Source organism: Cotesia glomerata, linkage group LG5, assembly GCF_020080835.1.
Source record: "Cotesia glomerata isolate CgM1 linkage group LG5, MPM_Cglom_v2.3, whole genome shotgun sequence".
Classification (NCBI taxonomy): Eukaryota; Metazoa; Arthropoda; class Insecta; order Hymenoptera; family Braconidae; genus Cotesia; species Cotesia glomerata.
This window is the reverse complement of record NC_058162.1, coordinates 26,370,980-26,395,997: the sequence shown is the minus strand read 5'-3', so window position 1 is coordinate 26,395,997 and position 25,018 is coordinate 26,370,980. Positions and strand designations below refer to the sequence as shown.

The 25,018-nt window shown below is 31.6% G+C and overlaps 1 protein-coding gene and 1 long non-coding RNA gene across 12 annotated transcripts in view; one reads left to right on the top strand and one right to left on the bottom strand.

Annotated features, from left to right (window-relative positions):
• Positions 1-25,018, top strand: part of LOC123265192 — a 398,621-nt gene that overhangs the window by 216,524 nt on the left and 157,079 nt on the right. For all 10 annotated transcript variants that reach the window (XM_044728840.1, XM_044728839.1, XM_044728842.1 and 7 more), the window contains exon 3: positions 10,508-10,604. In XM_044728840.1, coding sequence (XP_044584775.1) covers positions 10,508-10,604 — 97 coding nt within the window. The remainder of the gene's footprint in view (positions 1-10,507; positions 10,605-25,018) is intronic.
• On the bottom strand, positions 17,571-18,695 carry LOC123265196. Of its 2 annotated transcripts, XR_006509530.1 has the most exons (4): positions 18,596-18,695; positions 18,247-18,404; positions 18,019-18,059; positions 17,571-17,943 (listed from the first exon to the last, which is right to left on the bottom strand). It is a non-coding gene; the product is annotated as an uncharacterized LOC123265196 (long non-coding RNA). The 2 variants fall into 2 exon arrangements; XR_006509529.1 differs by lacking the exon at positions 18,596-18,695 and having other exon boundaries at positions 18,247-18,528.

Below are 25,018 nucleotides of genomic sequence, written 5' to 3'. Positions count from 1 at the left end.
TATGAAATATATAAAAAATGCCATGTGGGTACTTAAATGAAAGGTCTCGATGAGTGTAACATCGAAATGAGTTTATATCTTAAAAAATGTCAATAATTAAGAAATGACATTGTATCTTATAAACTATTGACATTTTTAAAGATATAAGCTCACTCCGACACTACACTCATCGAGACCTTCCATTTGAGTACCCACATCAATTTTTTATATATTTATATATATTATATATATATATATATATATATATATATATATATATATGTATATATGAAAAATATATCAAAAATGCATGTGGGTATTCAAATGGAAGCTCTTGATGAGTGCAACGTCAGAATGAGCTTATATCTTTAAAATATATATTATATATATGTAAATATAAAAAATATATGAAAAATGCATGTGGGTACTCAAATGAAAGCTCTTGATGAGTGTAACATCAGGATGAGCTTATATTTTAAAAAATGTCAATAGTTGACAAGATACAAGGTCATTTCTTAGTTACTGATATACTTAAAGATGTAAGCTTATCCCGATGTTACACTTATTGAGAGCTTTCATTAGAATACCCACATTTATTTTTGATATATTTTTTATATATACATATATATAATATATATAAATGTATAAAATATATGAAAAATAGATGTGGGTACTCAAATGAAAGGTCTTGATGAGTGTAACATCAGGATGAGCTTATATCTTTAAAAACGTCAATAGTTAAGAAAGTACAGTGCAATTTAACGAAATTCATTATTTAATAAAGCAAAATTTTATTTATTCATAATAACAATAATAATTTTAATAAATAGAATAAAATGAAAATAGTATTATAGAAATAAATGCTGACCTTTAATGTCTTTTAGGAACGCGAAACTCAGTCTAACAACTTGGAACTTTCTTAACGCAATTAGCCGCTAATTACCGCAAGAAACCATTTCCGTGTAATTTGTTTATACTCGGTCATAGCCATAGTCGATATAATATAACTCGCCCTTTCTCAATATCTCTGTTTCCGTCTTACATCAATCCCTCTTCTCTAAAGGCTATCGCTATAGTTACAAGACCTCATAACTGAATATAGTAAACGTAATACTATTATGTAATACCTAGTACGTGTAACTAGTGATTTCCTTTACGGAAATCACGTATCCTCAATTACGCATAAACTTCTGAACTATGTTAGAAACAGTAATCTTAACAAAATAGAATTCTTTTATTTTTATAATAAAAATTTTTTTTTTTGAGCGAAACATTGAAAAAATTCCTGAAAAATAAATCGAGCATATATCCATCAAAGTTTGGAGATCGCAATACGTCATTCCTTTATAATTCGACGTCCGGCAAGAAGCAAAACATGATAACACGAATGTAACGTCGTCTAGGGACGAAGAAGCAACACAGAAAAGACATTAGCCGCAACGCGAGTCGGCGACTAAGGGATGAGTAGTGTAGATCCTTTTCCTCCCAGAGGCCAGCTGGAAGCTCTCTCTATCAGTATGAACTTGAAATAATAATTCAAGTCCGAAAAAAGTACTCTGTTAGATAGAAAAATGATTGCTGATTTTATTAAAATTTTTTTTTAAACCAAAAAATTGCTATTTTATCATAAAAAAAGTAGTTTTAATGGCTTAGTAAAGATTTTCAAATTTTTTTAGAGGGACAAACACGATAACTTTTGAAAAAATCAATTTTTCAACTCGATTTATTTTTTAATCTCTTTATTAGACTAATAAGAAGTTCCGTATTGAAAATTGCAGCTTAATATTGTTTTGTTTAATTATAATTAATTTTTTCGGCTGGCAGTTGGAGAAATTTTCTGTCCTTTGAGCAGCCATATAGAAAAATTTATTTGTAAACACAGCTTGAAGACAGCTGATACTATACTCAATTGTTTCGCTGGCTGACCGCCGATACAGTCTTTAATTAGTTCTTTTTTATGATTCACTTATCGGAACGAAAGAGGGCGTTGAATTCGTATGAAAAAAATTCCGCGGGAAAATTTAAACGAGCTTTAAATCATAATTGTAAATAAAATTTCTTGTAATTAACTTATCAAAATTATTTTTTTAATAGATTAATTGCTATTTTAACATAAAAAAGTGGTTTTAATGGCTTAGTAAAAATTTTCAAATTTTTTTAGAGGGACAAACACGATAACTTTTGAAAAAATCAATTTTTCAACTCGATTTATTTTTTAATCTCTTCATTAGACTAATAAGAAGTTCCGTATTAAAAATTGCATCTTAATATTGTTTTAATTAATTTTTATTTTAAATTAATTTATTTGTAGGGTCATTAGTCCGTAAATTTTTGAGGTGTAAAAGTTTTGATGAAACATAACCTAAAAGTGTAATTCAGGTTGGGAGATGATGATGGTAAAGATGTGTATAACGTTAAAAAGGGTGGGCAGAGGAGGGTGGGTGAGAGTTAAGGGGGTAGAGAGGTTATACGGTTTTCCTTTTGGTGCCATTAGTCATTAGTGATTCTAAAAGCGAAAAGCAAGAATGAGAGAGACCGTGGTGGCGGAATATTAGAACGGGCACACCGCTGGCTTTTACCATACTTCACCAGCTTTATGCTCGGCTCATTCATCAAAGCACATCCCCGAAAGAGACGGCTTTATACGTACAGTATATATTGATGTAAATATACGGCTAACGGTTTTCTGCTTCTACTTACTTGTTACTATTATATACCTGCCCCGAGCTCATTTCGTCGTTCATTCGTGTAATAGCTCCTCTCTATAATACTCGCTCATACAAGTATTAAATTTGTGATATTACTTTTAATTGAGTTTCATTGTTATAAATTATCCCTGCAAAAGTTTTAATAATATTTATTTTTCGTTTTTTCGTTATTAAAAACCATCAAATAATTTATTTGTTAAAAATTTTTTTAGTTTTAATTTTTAAAATAATCTGCCCCTTAGTTTTATCAAAAAAATTTAAGACATTAAATCTAATACTGTATTTTAATAAAAAAATTAAATATAACTAGAACCCTTGCAGTTACTATGTGACTTTTATTAAATTCCACCGTACTTTCTTAAACATTGATGTTTTTAAAAATATAAGCACATTCTGGTGTTACACTCATCAAAAGCTTCCATTTGAGTACCCACATGCATTTTTGATATATTTTTTTTATATACATATATATAATATATATTTTTAAAATATAAGCTCATCCTGTTGTTACACTCATCAAGAGCTTTCATTTGAGTACCTACATGCATTTTTGATATATTTTTCATATGTACATATATAAATATATGAAATATATGAAAAATTGATGTGGGTATTTAAATGAAAGGTCTTGATGAGTGTTATGTCAGGGTGAGCTTATATATTTGAAAATATCAATAATTAAAGAATGATGTTGTATCTTGTCATCTAATGATGTTATTAAAGATATATTTATATAGCATATATATATATAGATATATATATATATATATATATACATGCATGCTATATATATATATATAATATATATATACATATATATATATATATATATATATATATAAAATATATGAATAATTGATATATATATATATAAATGAAAGGTCTTGATGAGCATATATATATGAGCTTATATCTTCAAATATGTCAATATATATGCATAAGATACATATGTTATATATATATATATATATATATATATTAAAGATATAAGCTCATCTTGGTGTTATACTCATCAAGAGCTTTCATTTGAGTAGTTACATGCATTTTTAATATATTTTTCATATATACATATATATAATATATATAAATATATAAAATATATGAAAAATTGATGTGGGTACTCAAATGGATGGTCTTGATGAGTGTAACATCGGGATGAGCTTATATCTTAAAAAATAACAATAGTTCACAAGATACTAGGTCATTTCTTAATCCTCTTAATAATATAGATAATTAAATTTGCTAATTGTTGTTTCAAAATTAATTTCTTGTCACAGCAATGCTAATTTTTTTCAAAAGAATTTTTTTTTCTGCCATGTTTTTTAAGATTAAACTACAGAATTAAATTCCCCAACTATTAATGCCTAAAAATCCGGAAATAAAGATTAAAGTGAGATTTAATGGAGAAATAGTTATAGCTAGTAAGTGGAACAAGAGCAAAGGAGAATTTGAACATGAGAAGTACTCGAATATTACGGCAATCCCCTTGGCTCAACTAAACTCGTTTTGTTTCGGACTCTATATAGTACAAATTCTAAAGTATGCACTGTCTCGACATACTCGCACTACTATTACAACTATCCGCAGAGGCTTCCAATGAAATTCAGCTTCTTTGACGTCCCAGACATTCTAATTCTACAATCGGATTTCCTCAGATCACGACTCGCCTCCTGTGTGTCTCATCCGCTTGCATAAGTCCTGTAGACTGAGCGCCAAAAATTTCAGAACTTATATTATATTGCAGGACGTATTTTTCATCCGCGGCTATCGCTTCCGACGTGTCCGGTGAGGGTGCGATAGGGGAGAAGGATAAAACATTTGAAAAAATATTGAATCCCGACAGAAATGGGAAATAAAATGTTAGAAGATTTTCTCACCTTACCAAACTCCCCTAAGTCGTGTCAGTTGTCCAATGGAGCGAACTCTCCTCCTTGACCCCCATTACGGACGATTGAAATAATAAAAATGCCATTAGTTCGATGTCGTCTTCTACCCCCGGTGTCTAGGATTTCGTGAGTGTATCGTCTTCCAAAGAATCTTTTTCTCACGCTTTATCAGAGAAATCTTCTTTTTTTTTCACTCAAGCTTGTCAAAATCAAAGAGAGACGTAGAAAATTTATTATCTTCTATAAAAAAAACAAAAATTTTGAGAAAATTAGAGTCTAAAATTAAGACTCGTTTCTAAAAAGAATAACTTTGCGATTAAATAGACGGTAAGCTTATAAAAAAGCTAAGAAAATTCAAATTATACGCCTTGTAACCCTAAATCAATTTTTAATAAATAATTGTAGTGCTAATTTATGAATTAAAATGGAAAAAGAAAAATTATCCTTAATAATTGATAAGAAAAAAAGAAAAGAACAGTAAAAAAAATAATAAGGTTATTTTAATTTCAAATTTTTCGCGGCATTTCTGGTTCAGATGATAAAAAAGAGGCGCATGGGCTAAAACTAAAAATCAGCTGATTAATAACACTTCAAGCGGTTTAAAACTAAACTTTATTTGTACGAAAATACACACAAACGATTATAAGCTTTTAGTTTTTTATTTATTATAATTAAACGACACTGAATTAGACCGTGATATTAAATAGGGTGTTACTGGGGATCATTCTGAAGCTTATAAAAAAAATCCGGTGTCAATAAGTTAAATATTTTGGCAGCTAAAGTGTTTACAAGCACTATAAGATAAATTGACATTTTCAGTTCTTTTTAATTGAGTTTCTTTTTTAATTAAAGGACTTTTTTAAACGTCAAATGTGTTTATGTTTCGTGTGTTTTTTATGTTTATACATTTTTATATTATTACCCTATAAGTGAGGCGATAAAAAACAATTACTAAATTTTTGTTTTTTATTAATTATATTCAAACTACACCAAATTAGACCGCTATTTTGAATATGCTTCTACTCGGAGGTATTCTGAAGCTTATAAAAAAAATTTGGTGTCGATATGTGAAATATTTTGGCAGCTAGAGTGTTTACAAGCACTATTAGACAAATTGACATTTTCAGTTCTTTTCAATTAGTTTCTTTTCTAATTAAATAACTTTTTTAAACGTCAAATGTGTTTATGCTTCGTGTGTTATTTCTTATTTTACTACCCTATAAGTGAGGCGATAAAAAACAATTACTAAATTTTTGTTTTTTATTAATTATATTCAAACTACACCAAATTAGACCGCTATTTTGAATATGCTTCTACTCGGAGGTATTCTGAAGCTTATAAAAAAAATTTGGTGTCGATATGTGAAATATTTTGGCAGCTAGAGTGTTTACAAGCACTATTAGACAAATTGACATTTTCAGTTCTTTTCAATTAGTTTCTTTTCTAATTAAATAACTTTTTTAAACGTCAAATGTGTTTATGCTTCGTGTGTTATTTCTTATTTTACTACCCTACAAGTGATGCGATAAAAAAAGAATTACCAATATTTTGTTTTTTATTAATTATATTTAAACGCCACCAAATTAGACTGCTATTTTGAATATGCATCCACTCTGAGGTATTCTGAAGCTAATAAAAAAAATTTGGTGTCAATACGAAAAATATTTTGGCGACTAAAGTGTTTACACCCATTTTTATAGCATTTTAACACTATAATTGCAAAATAACTACAATATAAGCTTGATTCTGACATTTTGTATAAACTTACTTTTTTTTGAAGCCGAGATTTACTAAACTGTATTAACTCAACCACCGGAAAATGTCAGAAGCTTATCTTGCAAACTTTTCTTTATTTCACCAACCCGTTCTTATGACCTCCGACGTACTTCGTATTTATTGCTTCCTCGCCGTTCACTAGTCCAACTCAGCAGATTCAGATGCAATAAGTTCAACAACTTGGCCTTGAATTGATCCAAAAATGAGACTTGGACAGAATTAGAATTTAAAAGCGTGGGCATTGATCGAATTGAATGTTTTAATCATCCTTTCTTGGTGTAATTCAGCGTTTGAATCCCGGTCTATGAATCTGAGGGGCAGAAGGAGTTATACTGTTGTATCCGTAGCTGGATAAACGAGGGGGTCTGAAGTCTGAAAGATAAGGTGGACTGCCTCCCTTCCGTCGTCTCCTAGATTATGGAATGGCACTTTAATTACACTAATGGTAGAACCAAATGTTAATTACGATTCGAAGTCTAAAAGAGAGACGATTTGGGGTGGTCGAGGCCGAGGGTGCTGAAGGGTAAAGAGAGCTGGAGCTGGAGTTGAAGCTGGAGCCAGAGATCTAGAGAAGAACCGCTGGAGGAAGTCAGGGGCTGTGCCAACGAGATTTCCGGCAAGGGTCTCGGCTTATTCGTTTCTGGATTAGTATTATTTAATTGAAAATGCCGGCGTCGATGAGCCGGGCTTTGCCTCTTTTTCACCCAAAGCTTCTACGAGTATCTTTATGTAATTAAACCATTGGATCTCCTCAAAACTGGCTTAAGAAAAGAAAATAGTCGCTTGGAAAATATTTGTTGTCATTCTTCTGCTCAACCTATCGGAGCTGGTCATGCCGAGTTTCAATTTAAAGTTTCGAACGTGTCAGGATTCAAATGTGTAAAATGTGTATGCTAAACTTTGCACCCTCGAGAGCAAACTCAACCTTCTGTTCTACCTCCAGCTCATTTCTAAGCGTAAACACAGTCTACAAGGGCGAAAAAGAGGAAATCAACTTGTCGATGTCGTCTTCGATATATTCGCGACATTTTCGAATACAGATACCTCCCCTTGGCCTTTTATCAGAGACCTGATGGACTTTTGGAATCAGCAATTCTGATCAATCGCTTCTCTGCTAATATCGCTCAACTTTTATCGGGAGTTTACAACTTAGTCCAGCTATAGTTTATGGAAAATAGCTGGAAATTTTCAGACTACGTATTTATGTACTAGCTGTTACTCGCTGGGCGCTATAAGAATTACATTTTTAGATCTAGATTTGAAATTTAATCAGAGTATTGTTTCGACGGAAAAAAATAAATAGCAGATGTAACATGATGCAGTCTTGGTATATATACATGATGAAATCATGTTGCTGCCACATGATTTGTCACTTTTCGACTAAATGACAATCTTGTTCTGGTAGCATAAAAAAATCATGTGGCAGCAACATGATTTGTCATTTTTCGGGTACAATAAATAGCAAATGCACTATGATGCAGTCTTGGTAAATAAACACGATGAAATCATGTTGGAGCCATATGATTTGTCATGTTTGGGCTAAACGACAATCATGTTGCGGTAGCATGAAAAAATCATGTGTCAGCCACATGATTTGTCATGTTTCGGCTAAATGGCAATCATGTGACAGCAACATGATTTGTCATGTTTTGAGTACATGACAATAATGTTGCGGTAGCATGAAAAAATCATGTGGCAGCAACATGACTATCATATAGCCTTAATTGCACAAAATTGAGCTGCAACAACTAAATATTTACATGACAACATGATTATCATGTAGCCAAAACATGACAAATCATTTGGCTGCAACATGATTTCATCATATTCATTTACCAAAACTGCATCATGTTGCATTTACTATTTATTTTTTTCCATGCAGATTTAAAATTCTATCGAATTGTCATGTACCTTTTATCAATATAATTATTTTAGTTAATATTAATTGTAGCTTTCAATGGCAATCATTCTAACATTCCCGAAGAAATTGCAGGTCTCAAACGTGAAGATATCTGCCTAGTATATAAACATAACCAATAGAATTAAAAAGTTTATTTTAAACCAATGACAATCTAATAAAATAAATTTAGTCACAATTCAAATTCATTATTTAAGTGGAAAAAATTTAGATTTCAAATAAGTAATCACCAACATATATACTATAACCTTCTTCGAAATATGCTGCATCTTATGGTATATTATTCCGATCGGTTCAGTAGTTTTTGCAGTATAACCGAAAAAAAAACCGGCTCTCCATGTATTAGTATAAATTAAAGAAAATTTTTTAGTCAAATTGGAATAAAATAATTTTTGATATGATGTAACACCTCCCCACATCAAATTTGCTTCAGCTAACATACGCTTTTTATACTTTTTTTCTTTTTTATACTTTTAACTTAAAAAATCAATGATTGAAAATCAATTGGTTGAATGATTTTCCAAATTAACTAATACAAAAAATCACTCCGAAAAAATGCAAAGCAGAATTAGTATCACGAAATGTAAAAATTTGAATACCAAAAGAGTTTAACCAAACAATGAAATGTTTAAACTCGCGGCTTTCGATATCGAACTCTAGAAGAAAGGGTTTGAATAGCAGAAACTTTTCAGTTTACTTAACCGGATTATCATGACAGGATTTAAAAATTTGGATTGGCGGTTCCACTTTAGCGAATCTGAACCCGGGGATCGCGGTGATTGATTTAGCATACGACACCGCTGGGGCTGAGAAATGGCAAGCGATGCTCAACAATTTTCTCCATAACTTTTTTATTTTCCGATATCCTATATAAATATCCAGCCATCGAAAAGTATCAGCGTATATCTCAGGACTGCGCAAGAGAAGAGAGCCCAAGGGTCGTATCTCATCTCGATATCTAGAAACGCGGACGTATTTACGGCCACGTCTTGCTCTATATCAGAGAGTTTCTATTTCTTGAGTTTATCTTACGGCTTCCAGCGCCCAACTTAGACAGACTCACAAAAAATCTACTTAAAAGCGGAAAATATTTATAAAAATATATTATTCCAAATCCTGGACGAAGTTGATGCCTTTAAAATTAACGGATCTTTAGTAAATTCCGTCTTTTGATTTAGGGCTTAAGCTGATGCCGATAAGCGAGTCCCGTCTCGTCCGATCCCACGGAATCCCGGCATGCCGATCACGCACTCAAGGGATAAAGGGTGAGAAGAAGGGATGAACCGTCTAATACCCAGTTCTCCGTCTCTTTTCATCTTCAGCTTTGCTTCCTTTCTCAGTCGAGCCTTAGGACTTCCCAATTCCAGTCTTGCAGTGACTTGTATAAAATAGAGGGCTGACATGCGAGCAAAGCGAGGAAAATACTGCTACTACCGCGGAGGATAGAGCAGCCAAGTGAATGAGAAAATCAGGAGGGTGGCTATCGCTACTTTCAGAAGGGATCATCAATCGGTTAGGCCGTCCTTCATAAATTTTTTTTACAGTGTATTTTCGAGGTTAGTTTATAGGCAGTTATATAAATCGATTAGTGATGTCAGGGTGTGTTTTTATTGAGGAGAAAAATTTTGGTTCATAAATAAGAAAGAATTTTCTTCTTAATAATATATTTACCTGCAAGACACATATTATTCCAAGTATTATTATTATTCTTGCTACAACTTTCTTCCAATTCCTCACCAAATAATTATTTAGTTGGCAACTCGCAACTCCACTCTTAAAATTATATGTCAATTTACAAAGAGACTAACGCTTTAATAAAGTAACCTCTGGATTTATTTTAAAGTTCCCGACTATTCAGACTTTAAAATACTAAAACAAAACGTTATTAACAATTAATAAATGTGTTAGCATAAAACGAAGGTGTTTATTATGTTTGGAGATGTCGAACAAGTGGAACAAGTCGAAGAATCTAACTTTTGTTGATGATAGTTAATTCCTCAGCCTACCGGTCTGTAAGCGAAAAACTTTGGACTACTTTCGCCACCTATCTGCTGAACCGGACACTATTTACTGTTGATAAAATTTTTTGAATTAAAATTATCTAAAATCTAAACTAAAATATTGAATTCTATTGAAGTTACTGTTGCTGTTTGCTTAAGAAAATATTTATTTCTATTATTTATTAAAAAATTTTATTATAAATATATTATCTACATAAATAATTATACTTTTTGTTGCAGTTGTACCTGAGTAAAAATCGCCAGGCAACTCTGGCTCATCATCAATTCCAGCAAGTTTCTTTGACAAGATCGATCTGTCCCAGCGATCACCGACAAGGTAAGTGAATTCATCAATAATTCATAGGGTACTCTCGCAAACAAATTTTTCCCCATACACCATATGTTTGTCTGTCACCTGTAAGTAATACTTACGCCAGAAAGTTGCACAATTGTTCATACTTTACGCGTTCCTATTATTATCGCAATATTTTCTGGAGAAACAAAAACCTCCTGGAGGGTAAACGTCATGCTCATGACTCGCGTACTGAGAATTTTTTTATAAATTAATCCTCTTTGGAAATATAATTCAATTCTCATGTAATATTAGTGACTTACTTACCAACTGTAAAGTATATCACACCAACATTTGCTTTGTGAGTTATAAATTTCATTAATTTTGCTCCCTGTAAAAGCAACTTGTAACTTTCAACTCCTTTTTTATTAGTTATTCTACTCAATCAAAGGACAAGCTTCTTTCATCTTCTTTCAAATTTTTGAAAAATTATTGAAAGAATTGTAATTAGTTCAGAAATTGTATAACTAAGATAAAAGCCCCAATTATTGACAGGGGTCTAAATATTGACACCCTAAATTATTTTTAAATATATTTAATCATCTGTAATAAGAATAACTATCATATGAATTTTTATAAAATTCTAATTAATTAAAAAATTGAAAAAAATTACTCAGTTCAAAATATTAAATATTAATTATTAAAAAAAATAAAGTTACCACCAGTTGAACAAACCAGCTTACGAACGTTTATTTTCTTAACAACTTTGATTAGAAAAGCATTTTTTTTAATGCCGAGTTTAAATTAATTTCTTCATCTAATAATATCATCTTTTTTTTTTTTAATTAACAATATATGAAAAATTTATAAAATTGAATAATCGAAATTAATTGTATGCTTTATAATATTTAAATAATGGGTGTCAATAACTAGTTGATAATTTTTAAGTTGAATCTCATATTGACAGCCATTCGACAGCGCTATCACGCCATTTTTTGACTTTAACCTAAAAAATTAACTGTAAGAGTTTGAACTCTTCTGATTAAATAAATTATTTTAAAATTTTCAAAAGTAATTAATCATTTATGGGAATTATTATTAATAAACTTTAATAAAATTGATTACTTAATAATAAGTTTGGATAAATAAGACTAAGCAGATGATTGTAGGCATGCTTAGTATAGGTGTCAATAATTGGGGTCAAGGTATGTCAATAATTAGATCAGTCAGTTTTTTAACCTCCCAATAATTGGTGTCTCTGGATAATCTATTTAATTATTTAAAATTAATTAATAAATATCAGTGGTTATCATTTTAAAAAATTTGATTAGTAAAAACATTACTTGAGACATTACCACAAACAAATTTCAGCGATATTGATATTTGATTGCTTAAAAAAAATCAAATCATAACTTTGTTTCTTAGTGTCAATAATTGGGTCTTTTACCTTATTCAAAAATTCTGCACAAAATATCCCATAATTCTTAATTAATAATTATCGGTTCGTTGTTTGGGCAACAATGCCCGGTAGTTTCTCTTGGATCGCAGTTCCTGCGATCCAACCTTGGAAGATTAACGAGCCTTCGAAGAACCAGGAACAGCTTCGCAACAGAGAAAATCCCTGTTAGAGAGGGTCGAAAGACTCCGGGAATATCGCAAGAGGTTTTGCAGCCACAAGACGCCATGACAGTCTCCTTCTTGCGGTCTAACCCTTTCGTACCCTATTCGCATTAACGCAATTATGAATTTGTCGCGCTGGGTATGTGACAATACAAGATGTCGCAACTTGTCTTTGTCTCGAGCTCTGTCTTCGCCTTATACATTAATAATTTATATTGTACATATAAATTCGCATTTGCACTGCATATACACCCAAGGAAGAGAGAGAAGGAAGGGAAAATCGTTTTGTGGGAAACCACAGGCGACTGCTGCGACAGTCCTGGGCTTCGCCACCTTCGTGTGCACCCGGGGCGGGAAAATCAATCGACCTAACGACGCCGACAGGTCACTCTCCCTTCATTGTAGGTAGATATAATATATATGGGGTGTATCTATGTAGATACAGATGTAGTTGTGGTTGTAGTGAAAGAGACTTAGACTCACACTTACCCTTATAAGCTTGGTTCGATCCCATGACCTGTGCGAAACGGGCAAGCCCGACATGATGCTTTAACTTACTTGCATTGGTTGCCGAGGGTTATAAGGTCCTCGAAAGGATTCCGATGGCGTATAAGCGCTGGCGTGTATTACCACGGTCGGACCGAGTGCCTAGTCAGCCCTTAATAACCTAAGAGCCGGACTCGCCGGCAAACAACCCAAGGTTACCTATGGTAAGCACTGGAAAAGCTCATATACCACCCAGAACTAACCCTAGTACCTATTATCGCTAACTAATAAGGGAGCTAATTGAAATGTCGGGCTTTTGTTTCCCACTAATGTTTATTTTCGGGCTCTAAGGAATTATCACTGAAATTTATTGATTTTGTTCGAGCTTTTGTAACGTGAATTGAGTTTTTTTAGATAATTTTAGTTCAAAAAATTGTATCAACAGTAAATAGTGTCCAGTTTAGTAGATAGGTGGCGAAAGTAGACCAAAGTTTTTCGCTTACAGACCGGTAGGCCGAGGAATTAACTACCATCAACAAAAGTTAGATTCTTCGACTTGTTCCACTTGTTCGACATCTCCAAACATAATAAACACCTCCGTTTTATGCTAACACATTTATTAATTGTTAATAACGTTTTGTTTTAGTATTTTAAGGTCTGAATAGTCGGGAACTTTAAAATAAATCCAGAGGTTACTTTATTAAAGCGTTAGTCTCTTTATAAATTGACATATAATTTTAAGAGTGGAGTTGCGAGTTGCCAAATAAATAATTATTTGGTAAGGAATTGGAAGAAAGTTGTAGCAAGAATAATAATAATACTTGGAATAATATATGTCTTGCAGGTAAATATATTATTAGTAACTTAAAATAAAATTGCAATTCTAATTTCAAATTCAAATTTTAATCAAGAAAATTTGAGAATAATTTCACGGGAGTAACAAAGAATCAAAGCTTCAAGGATTGTAGAAGAAAATATTTTCTTAAATAAGCAGCGACAGTAATTCCTATAGTATTCAATATTTTAGTCAGGAATTTAGATAATTTTAGTTCAAAAAATTCTATCAACAGTAAATAGTGTCTTCGACTTGTTCCACTTGTTTGACATCTCCAAACATAATAAACACCTCCGCTTTATGCTAACACATTTATTAATTGTTAATAACGTTTTGTTTTAGTATTTCAAGGTCTGAATAGTCGGGAATTTTAAAGTAAATCCAGAGGTTACTTTATTAAAGCGTTAGTCTCTTTATATGTTGACATATAATTTTAAGAGTGGAGTTGCGAGTTGCCAAATAAATAATTATTTGGTGAGGAATTGGAAGAAAGTTGTAGCTAGAATAATAATAACACTTGGAATAATATATGTCTTGCTTAAATATATTGTTAGTAACTTAAAATTAAATCGCAATCTTAATTACGAATTCAAATTTTCATATTTTTGGAAAGAAACTACCTTTTACCTTTCTCAATTCAAAAATAAACTATCAACTCGCTTCATTCTCTATACCAGGCGGTAAGCGAAAAATAAAGGGATAACTGAATATAATTTACCAGAAGCTGAAATAAAAACAGTGATAGCGAGGCATTTCACGCACGAGTGAGAACGTTTAGCAGATTCAACGTGCGTGCCGGCACTCGTGGCCTCACCATCACATCACCATCACCATCACCACCCCCTTCGCTCTCCATAAACTCTATACTCACTTGCTCGTTTCCCCTCTGAAAAATACACCACTCGCTGACACCTGTAGCTTCCACGTTATACGTACGTTACATATATGCGTATCCTACCCCTTTCTCCCCAACCCCGCACTCTTTCCTCCCGTAGCTTCTGACCCGGCTCTTCCATCCCAAAATTGTTTCCAGATTTAGATTGAGATCTAATGGCCGAAATAAACATTAGTCCGACTGTTCCAGCCCAGGTACAACTCCGTTCCACAAAACTGCGTTCAGTTGAAAAAGGCGACTCCACAAGTGGTGGACTTTACGGATTTAACATTAATCCCCATAATTACTCTCCTACGAGTTGGCCTTTCAGCCCGTCGACAAGTCCTCCCTCTTTTCCTTCCTTCGAGGCCGAATTGCGTTTTTACACGGCAGTCTCGGTTTATAGGTTCCGCGGGACGGCCATTAAGATATTTATCAGGTTGTAGGGTCATTCTTTACCCTCGTTTCAAAAAGATATCCGCCGGAAGATCAAGCCCCGTTTTTACTGCCCCGGTGACCTGCCTCATAGGCTTCAATTTCTGCTGAAGAATGGCTATTTTTATCAGAAATCATTGTACCCTTTCGCAGGAAGGATGTCGAGTGGAGATTCAGGAAATTTGTCTGCATCTGGACGGAATCGCCGCTAGGGTCCAAGCTGGACAATTAAAATCGATAGTTTAATTAGGAAACTGAATTCCGAGGCTTAGGTTACGGATAGAGCTTCTGCGGATCGGAAATCTGCCCGGTCGATTTACGACACTTGGCCGGAAATTCTATTGTCGTGTTTTTAAAAAAGTTTTTGAGGATATTGTTGGTTGAATGACTGATATTAAATGGAAATTCATTTTTTATTAATTAACTGATGTTGAAACGGAAAAGAACAGGTCAAATAATTGATTTATAATCTATTTTTAACCTTCTGAAGCTTTTGAAAAATTAGCCAGACAGAAAATTCTTCCTTTAGGTTCTAACAATGCAAGGCTATATTTATTTCGGTCTTCTCAATATAAAAATCTATTTATTTAAACCTTCTTAATGTACAGCTGAATCTTTTTTAACTTTAGCCCTACGGATTATTTTTCTTTTAGACTATAATAGTCTATGGCCACATCAATTTGATCTTCTCGAGTAGCTTCATACTTATTTAGATATTGTTAACAAGCCATCTTATCGCTTAAAACGTTATAAATGTAAAGCCGTACGCTTTTAAGCATTAGCCGTACGCAATTTTGCTCTTTTAAGACCATCAATGTACGGCCATATCTATTCTAGCCTTTTGAGTCGGAAATTGTGTCTTTTTTAAGCTCATTACTAAAATTTTACATCTATGAAGACTATGAAGACTTTATAAAGCCTTAGCCGTACGAATTTTGCCTTTTTTGTATTATTTCTTCAAAATTCGTTCCTTTTTGAGTCCTTAGTGTGGGATTATTGATATTTGGATCCTATTAATAAACGATTGCATTTATTTTAACCTAATTAATGTGACGCGAAAGACTTTTAAGCATTAGCCGTACGGAATTTTACTCTTTTAAGACCATCAATATACAGCAATACGTATTGTAGTCATTTGAGTTTGGAATTGTGTCTTTTGTAAGTTCATTACTAAAATTTTAGACCTATGAAGACTTTATAAAAACAAGGACGTATCTTTAGAAGCTTTAGCCGTACAAATTTCGCCTTTTTTGGATTATATCTTCAAAAATAATTTCTCTTTTAGTCCTTAATGCGGAATTTTTAATATTTGGATCGTACTAATGAACGATTGCATCTACTTTAACCGAATTAATGTAAGGCAAACGACTTTTAAATATTAGCCGTACGGATTTCGCCTTTTTTTATTATTCCGTTAGAATTCGTTTCTCTTCGACTCCTTACTGCGGAATTATTAATATTTGGATCGTATTAATAAATGACTGCATCTATTTTAACCTAATTAATGTGTCGCAAAAGACTTTTAAGCATTAGCCGTACGGATTCAACCTATTTGAACGTCATTTATTAATAATTGAGAGTTAGAACATTATCTAAATAAAATCTAATAATTGTACAAAATTATATCGTATATATTCAAATCAAGTTAATATTGATGATTGAATATCCACAAACCTGAGGCTAAAACGTACTCAGACATAAAACGATGCTTAAATATGAATAGATATCACCGTAATAGGCAATAGGTAAGTTTATATATTAAATACCATGAGGATTGCAGCACTTGAACTTGTGACTTGGATTTACGCCTGAGGACAGCCGTGTATGACTTCTCGGTCGGCTAGAGATTCCAATTAACGTCTTGGGTATACAGTGATAGTGAAGACGGCAATACCAGAGTGTTAGTAGTGGTTAACGACTGGAGAGTTTGGTGTAGAGGTAAAATCGAATATTCTGCGGCTAAAACGGTCGAAGCCGCAACAGACCGTGAGACGTTTGAGCCTCTAGGATAGATCTAGGATAGAAGGAGTCTTTAGAAAGGTAGTCGGACCAAAGATAGTCTGCACTGCTCACTTCCGATGGGAGATTGAGCAAGACGGAAAACAGTGCGGTCACTCACGCAGTTTGTCCAAACTCAGACGGACTTTGGTGATTAGCGAAAGGTCACCGAGAATATTACTCCCAGCTTCTTCCTCTGGAGTGAGTCACTCCCTTGCATTAGCCTTTAACTATCTTCAAACGCAGGGAAATTAATTCCGCAGATGCTTCGAGTCCTTAACGTTTAATTGGCTCCGGCGCGGCGTTTGATTGACCTTCTGTGAATTACTTGACCGTTTCTTAATTGGGCAGCTATTTGAATGGTAAACTACCTTGGATTAGTGATTTTTTCTAACGTAAGGTAAATTTATATTAATTAATAATTTTTATTTAAAAATTATTTTGAATAATAAAAAATTGAATTTTTTATTCATTTTCTCACGCACATCCTTTGTTGGTTTTGCGGCGTACCATTAGCGTTGCACTCACTTTAGAGTACTTGCCTCTTGTTGACCTCAACCTCTTTGGTGTTACCATCTCGAGGGAAAATCCTCAACGATGATGTTTTCTACGGTTACGGCTCACAAACCGCTCTCCAAAATCTCGTTTACGTTTATTATCATTAATCATAATAATATTTTTTTTTTACAACATAATTAAAATTATCATTTTCTTAGTTAATAAATGCTTAAAAAATTTCAACAGAAAAAAATAGATAATTTTCGGAAAGATTTATTTATTTTCCATTATTAATATTTGTGGATTTAATAACATCGAAAATTCGTTATATAAAAGAAAAGTTAACTTTTAATCACTGTGTAATAATTCAAATTTAATTGACAATATTAATTTTAAATTTGAACAATATTATGTATTAAAATTAGTTAAATAGATCAATTTATTAAAACAAACCTATTTTCAATAAATTAAAACTCTGGAGTTCCCGGTCTATTAGCCTAACCCTCTAGAACTAAATACTAAATAATTACATAATTATCGATTTATTCATTCCATAACGTTAAAAAACCATCCGATTCATTTGATGATTGTTTATTTCCTTGTGACGAGCTCATCATCCGCAGAAGGGTTGCGCATTCCTGCAAAAGATTTTGGTTAAGAATTTTAATTAAATGAGATAAAAAATTCCAAGTTGTTAGAATCTAGAAATTTACCGCCTGCATCAGCTTCGTGAGATGTCATCGTTTTTTCATATCTGTAATAGAAAAATTGGTAAAAATAAAAAAAAAAAAAAAAAAAAAAATGATGTGGTGTCATAGGACGCCAGGTAGGGACGAAGTTCCTTCGGATAATATAGAAGCAACGCAATTTGCAAAAAAAAAAAAAATAAATAAATAAAATAAAACTTCCATTATATATTTTTCTTACGGTTTTAGTCTCACATTTTTTTAGTTTGGTTGAACAGAATCCTCATCTTTTTCAAGCCTATCATCAGGAACTTCGTTCTAAAAATAACGATACATGCTTCGACGCAAATCAATTAAATTACCTAATTCTATTGATGGTGAGTTGTCTTAAGGTGAGCACTTATACAGAGGTGCTATTGTGGAGAATTTAATTATTCCAAATTAAAAGTTATCAAATTTTATGTTTAATATCGATATACTAATGAAAAAGTTGACTTAAGTTAAGAAAAAAATTTTTAAATTAATACTGAAAAATTTGCGCAGTACAATAAACAAATATCTAGACTTTTAAAAAAATATTTATCGATGAAAAAAAATTACTTACCTAACGTCAAGAAAATTACTGATAATCTGCGATGACTCTTTACTCTTTTTATTCTGCTATCATTGATGCAGATAAGTTTTTTTTTTTTTTTTTTTTTTTTTATCGGCTGACTAATGCAGGCTTAGAGAAGTTTTTTTTATTTATGTAATCGTTACGATGCTTACAAAGTTATCACTATTAATAACGTTTGTAATTCCTGATAAGGAAGACGAATAAATAACAAGTAAAATAATGATTATAATTGCGAAATAAAAAAAAATATAGTTTTTTATTGCATTAGAGTTTAAAATTTTAATTATAAAACATTTATTAACTCAAAATTGTGAATTATAGTTGTAAAGAAATTTGAAAAAAAAAACCGCAATTTAAGTAGTTTCAAATAATTCTAAGAGATGGCGCCAGTAGTATGTGACGTCACTACAGAGCGGGCTTTTTGAAAAAAAAATTATTTTTTTTTAATTTTTTAATACTCATTAGCTCATACAGGCAATTTATTTCGAATTTATATCAAAATTTAATCATTAAACTTAAAATTTTTAAGTATAACTTAAATCTAAAAATTTTAAATGCAAAATTTTTATCTAAAAAATTTTCTACAATTTTTGTCTAAAAAAATTCACATTGTATACATAAAAAAATTAATTTTATTTAAATTCTCCTTTACTACAATGAATTATTAATAATGAAATACAATAATTCTTAATAAATAAATTAATTCTTAATAAAAATAAAATAATTCTTCTTGACAATATTAACCAAAATCTCTCGAGTAAAATAACCAGTAGGAATTAAATAAAGAAAACTGTCTCAGCAAGTGGGCACTCATTCTCTTGTGGTTTTTCCCTTGATACGACAAGCGCGTCGAGCGTCAAGATTTCCCGTAGACACCTCGAGCTCAGAACCCTAGTCCTCGTTTCTCACTTTTAGTTAGAGCCAACTCGACTCGGCTTAACTTTAGCGGTGGAACGGCGGAAAAGAGTGGCTGGAGACCAAGTGACTTCCTTGAAGTGCATTCAGTATAAAGCAAGAGAAAAAGCTTGAGATAAATTGGGGAACTCTGTTGTCTAAGAGAGAAAAGTGTCGCTATTCCTTTTTCCTTTTCTTTATTTTGATCCCCTTAACCGCGACACCTCGCCTGAACTCCCTTTCCTTTCTTCAACACTACCGACAGCATTCTTCAGCTTCTCGCCTACGCAACAAAAACCAAAGCAAGCTTCAGTACCAAAGCTCTTTCTTTCAGCTTGAGACAATGATATCAACTCAGTGAGAGGAAGAGTCGGTGAGACTTTTACTCGAGTAAAGAGAAAAGCTCCTGGTACGCTTTACAACCCCCGACGGAATCAACCACGGCAGTTACCGTGGTACAACCTACCACACAAAATTAATATCATAAATAATATTGTAAAAATTTATACAACCTCGGCTGGGACTGGAGATATGATAATACTGGAGTGAGCAATAAAATTTACACTAAGAAATTTTTTTTTAAATAATGGGTAAGATATAATGTTTGAACTAGATTTTTAAAATTAAATTAAAAAATTTAATAAATTCTAATTAAGGTAAAAGCTACAATTATTGACGCTATAAGAGACAAAGTTATGATTTGATTTTTTTTAAGCAATCAAATATCGATATAGTTGAATTTTGTTTGTGGTAAAGTCTCAAGTAATGTTTTTACTAATCAAATTTTTTAAAATAATAATCACTGATATTTACTAATTAATTTTGAATAATTAAATAGATTATCCGGATACACCAATTATTGGCAGGTTAAAAAACTGATTGATCTAATTATTGACATACCTTCACCCCAATTATTGACACATATACTAAGTATGCCTACAATCATCTGCTTATTCTTATTTATCCAAACTTATTATTAAGTAATCAATTTTATTAAAATTTATTAATAATAATTTCCATAAATGATTAATTACTTTTAAAAATTTTTAAATAATTTATTTAATCAGAAGAGTTCAAACTCTTACAGTTAATTTTTTAGGTTAAAGTGAAAAAAAGGCGTGATAGCGCTGTCGAATGGCTGTCAATATGAGATTCAACTTAAAAATTATCAACTAGTTATTGACACCCATTATTTAAATATTATAAAGCATACAATTAATTTCGATTATTCAATTTTATAAATTTTTCATATATTGTCAATTAAAAAAAAAAAAATGATATTATTAGATGAAGAAATAAATTTAAACTCGGCATTTAAAAAAAATGCTTTTCTAATCAAAGTTGTTAAGAAAATAAACGTTCGTAAGGTTTGATCAACTGGTGCTCTATTTTTTTTTAAATAATTAATGTTTAATATTTTGAACTGAGTAATTTTTTTCAATTCTTTAATTAATCAGAATTTAATATAAATTTACATGATAGTTATTCTTATTACAGATGATTACATATATTTAAAAATAATTTAGGGTGTCAATATTTAGACCCCCGTCAATAATTGGGGCTTTTACCTTATTTACTAATTAATTTTAAATAATTGAATAGATTATCCAGATACACCAATTATTGGCAGGTTAAAAAACTGATTGATCTAATTATTGACATACCTTCACCTCAATTATTGACACCTATACTAAGCATGCCTACAATCATCTGCTTATTCTTATTTATCCAAACTTATTATTAAGTAATCAATTTTATTAAAGTTTATTAATAATAATTTCCATAAATGATTATTTACTTTTGAAAATTTAAAAATTAATTTTAAAATAATTTATTTAATCAGAAGAGTTCAAACTCTTACAGTTAATTTTTTAGGTTAAAGTCAAAAAAAGGCTTGATAGCGCTGTCGAATGGCTGTCAATATGAGATTCAACTTAAAAATTATCAACTCGTTATTGACACCCATTATTTAAATATTATAAAGCATACAATTAATTTCGATTATTCAATTTTATAAATTATCAATTAAAAAAAAAATGATATTATTAGATGAAGAAATAAATTTAAACTCGGCATTTAAAAAAAATGCTTTTCTAATCAAAGTTGTTAAGAAAATAAACGTTTGTAAGGTTTGATCAACTGGTGCTCTTTATTTTTTTTTTAATAATTAATATTTAATATTTTGAACTGAGTAATTTTTTTCAATTTTTTAATTAATTAGAATTTAATATAAATTTATATGATAGTTATTCTTATTACAGATGATTAAATATATTTAAAAATAATTTAGGGTGTCAATATTTAGACCCCTGTCAATAATTGGGGCTTTAACTTGATAAACTTAATTTATCCTTAAAATTCCTGAAATTTTCGAAGAAAATTTCCCTCTGTATTTATTTTATGAAAATAATCTTATAAAGTTGATGGTACTTTTGACATCTGGTATGATTATGCAAAAGAACCGACTAATGACTTGTCACTCATCCCTTAACATGTCTTCACTTGATAGCATAATCAGACTCTAAACCTGATAGCACAAAGCCTACGCTGATGATACAGAAGAACGTGTGTGCTCCAGGATATTGTGTCGTTACGACAAAGATGAGGGTACTGAGCCCTCTTCTAGAGACCGAGCTGGGTTCGAGGATATAAGAGAGGGTTAAATAGAGTAGCAGCCACAGGTAGATAAAACGTGCTTTGAGAATCAGAGTATTTTCCGTTCTGAGGTTTGAGGATTAATCTCCAGCCTTCAAAGCTAAGAATAGAAATTTCAGTAAGAAGAAAAAATTGAAATAATGGATTGAGTAAAAGTTATTCAAGTCTGACTCTCGTAAGCTTGTCACAGAGGCACAAGGCAAATGGGTCAGAAACTATCGGAATATGTTCCGAGCCATCGAATCCGACCGCGGGCGAAATTGGGCCCCGAGCCAAATGGCTCATCGCTAATCCGCCCGGGAAATTTAATATTGGAGACAAATATATGGTATTTATTGTGATAAGTAGTAGAGATAGAATAACAGATAAATATTTTGATCTGTATTTGTATCGGTAGGATAAATTGGGATGAGGGCTAGCATAAGGTAGAGCAAGATATAATAATATTTAGTGATTTTTTATTTTTTTTTAGTATTTTTAGGGGTTTTCACGGTTTTATTTTTAAGACGAATAATAATATCTAGGGAAAAGACAGTTTAGCTTCATCTTATTCTTTAGTGGCCTCGTAAAATGCAAGTACATAAACGAACTCAGTCAATAATAAGAGGTAACAGACCTCAATATTTAAAAGTTTTTTTTTTTCAATAAAGGTGTTATTAAAAAATTATTTTAAATATTATTATTATCTATATTTTTAAGAGAATAAGCAAAATTTTGTTGCCAGTGTAATTTGGTATCGTTGGAAAATTCTTGACTTGAATTTGTGCCTTTTCAAGGTTTCATATTATTGTCACCAATAGTCAATTTATAATAAGAATTTAGGCTGCATTACATAATGTTCTATCTCTAGATACATAATTAAGAAATGACCTTGTATCTTGTGAAGTCTCGACATTTTTAAAGATATAAGCTCATCCTGATGTTACACTCCTCAAGACCTTTCATTTGAGTACCCACATCAATTTTTCATATATTTTATATATTTATATATTTCATAAATCCTATATATATAATATATATGAAAAATGCCATGTGGGTACTCAAATGAAGGGTCTCGATGAGTGTAACATCGAAATGAGTTTATATCTCAAAAAATGTCAATAATTAAGAAATGACCTTGTATCTTGTGATCTATTAACATTTTTAAAAATATAAGCTCACCCTGATGTTATACTTATCAAGAGCTTTCATTTGAGTACCTACATCAATTTTTCATATATTTTATATATTTATATATTTTATAAATACCATATATATAAAATATATAAAAAATGCCATGTGGGTACTCAAATGAAAGTTCTCGATGAATGTAACATCAAAATGAGTTTATATCTCAAAACATATGTCAATAATTAAGAAATGACCTTGTATCTTGTGATCTATTAACATTTTTAAAAATATAAGCACACCCTAATTTTATATTCATCAAGACCTTTCATTTGAGTACCCACATGAATTTTATATATATATATATATATATATATATATATATATATATATATATATATATATATATATATATGTAATATAAATTTATATATAATATATTATATATTATATATAAATTTTAAAATTATATTATATATATATATATATATATATATATATATATATATATATATATATATATATGTGTGAATATGAAAAATATATCAAAAATGCATGTGGGTACTCAAATGAAAGCTCTTGATGAGTGTAACATCGGGATGAGCTTATATCTTCAAAAATGTCAATATTTAACGAAGTACAGTGCAATTTAACAAACGTCATTATTTAATAAAGCAAAATGTTATTAATTTATTATAATTATTAATTTTTTTTTAAATTAGCCAACTAAATTATAAAAAAATAAAGCTTAACTATCTAAATCAGATTTAGTTGGTAATGACATAAGGGCAAGGAAAGGGTTAACATGGGGCTGGTTGTCGGCCTATAATCATGCATCTTGATTAGTAACGCAGCTCAGTAATCATTGAAGACCCTCTAATATATAATATCCCCTTATACTTAGCCTCGGCAAAAGCTATCTGAAGCAACACTCGAGTAAGATTATTCAATCCAGCGTCTAAAGCTTTTAAGGCAGCCTCAACTCATTCGGGCTCATCTCTCCTCTTATTATAGAATAGACTAAATACTATGAACTGAACCAGCAGAAGAGAACTTAGAGGCTTTAAGATCTAATAGCGTCGTCTTGTCTTTCCTCTGGCAGTTAGTAATGTAAGACAAGTCTGAAGATTAGGCAAATCGATGGCGAACGGAGGTTTCGGGTCTGCAGTTAAAGGTCCAGGTCAATGGCTTGTAAGAGACGGAAGGAACTCTGCATTGCTTGCCTCGACCAGAAACGCTCCCCAGTGGGCGGAGAATAACCGAGTTAGCTCTTTGCTCATCCTCCAGCTTTCAGCCTCCAGCTTCCAGCATCCATTTGGGTTACAGATGGATAGATAGATAACAGGGTGGACTGATACAATTAGATGTGATCTTAACGCCATAATTCACGGGTAATCTCAGACAGAGTGAGGAGAATCCTGGTGGTGGTTCTGGATCTTCTGCTTTTGGGGAAAGGATGGAGCTTGGTCGACCTCCGGTTGAGTTAGGGTTGTTGAGCCGCTCGGTTGGGACAGCTTCCTCTGGGCTTCCGGCCAAGGCGCGAGTTACTTCATTATTCATCCCATTCTAAGGCACCAACGTTATCTTCCCGAGCTTCATCGACTTACTGGTTATATATTAGTATTGTGAGTCCTCACGAGTGCCCACAGTCCAGAAATACCTCAAGAATTCAAAACTATAAGCGTGTTAATCCGACGATCCTAGCCGACCGAACATTGCTAACTATGGATACCCGAATTCCGGTTCGTTCATCTA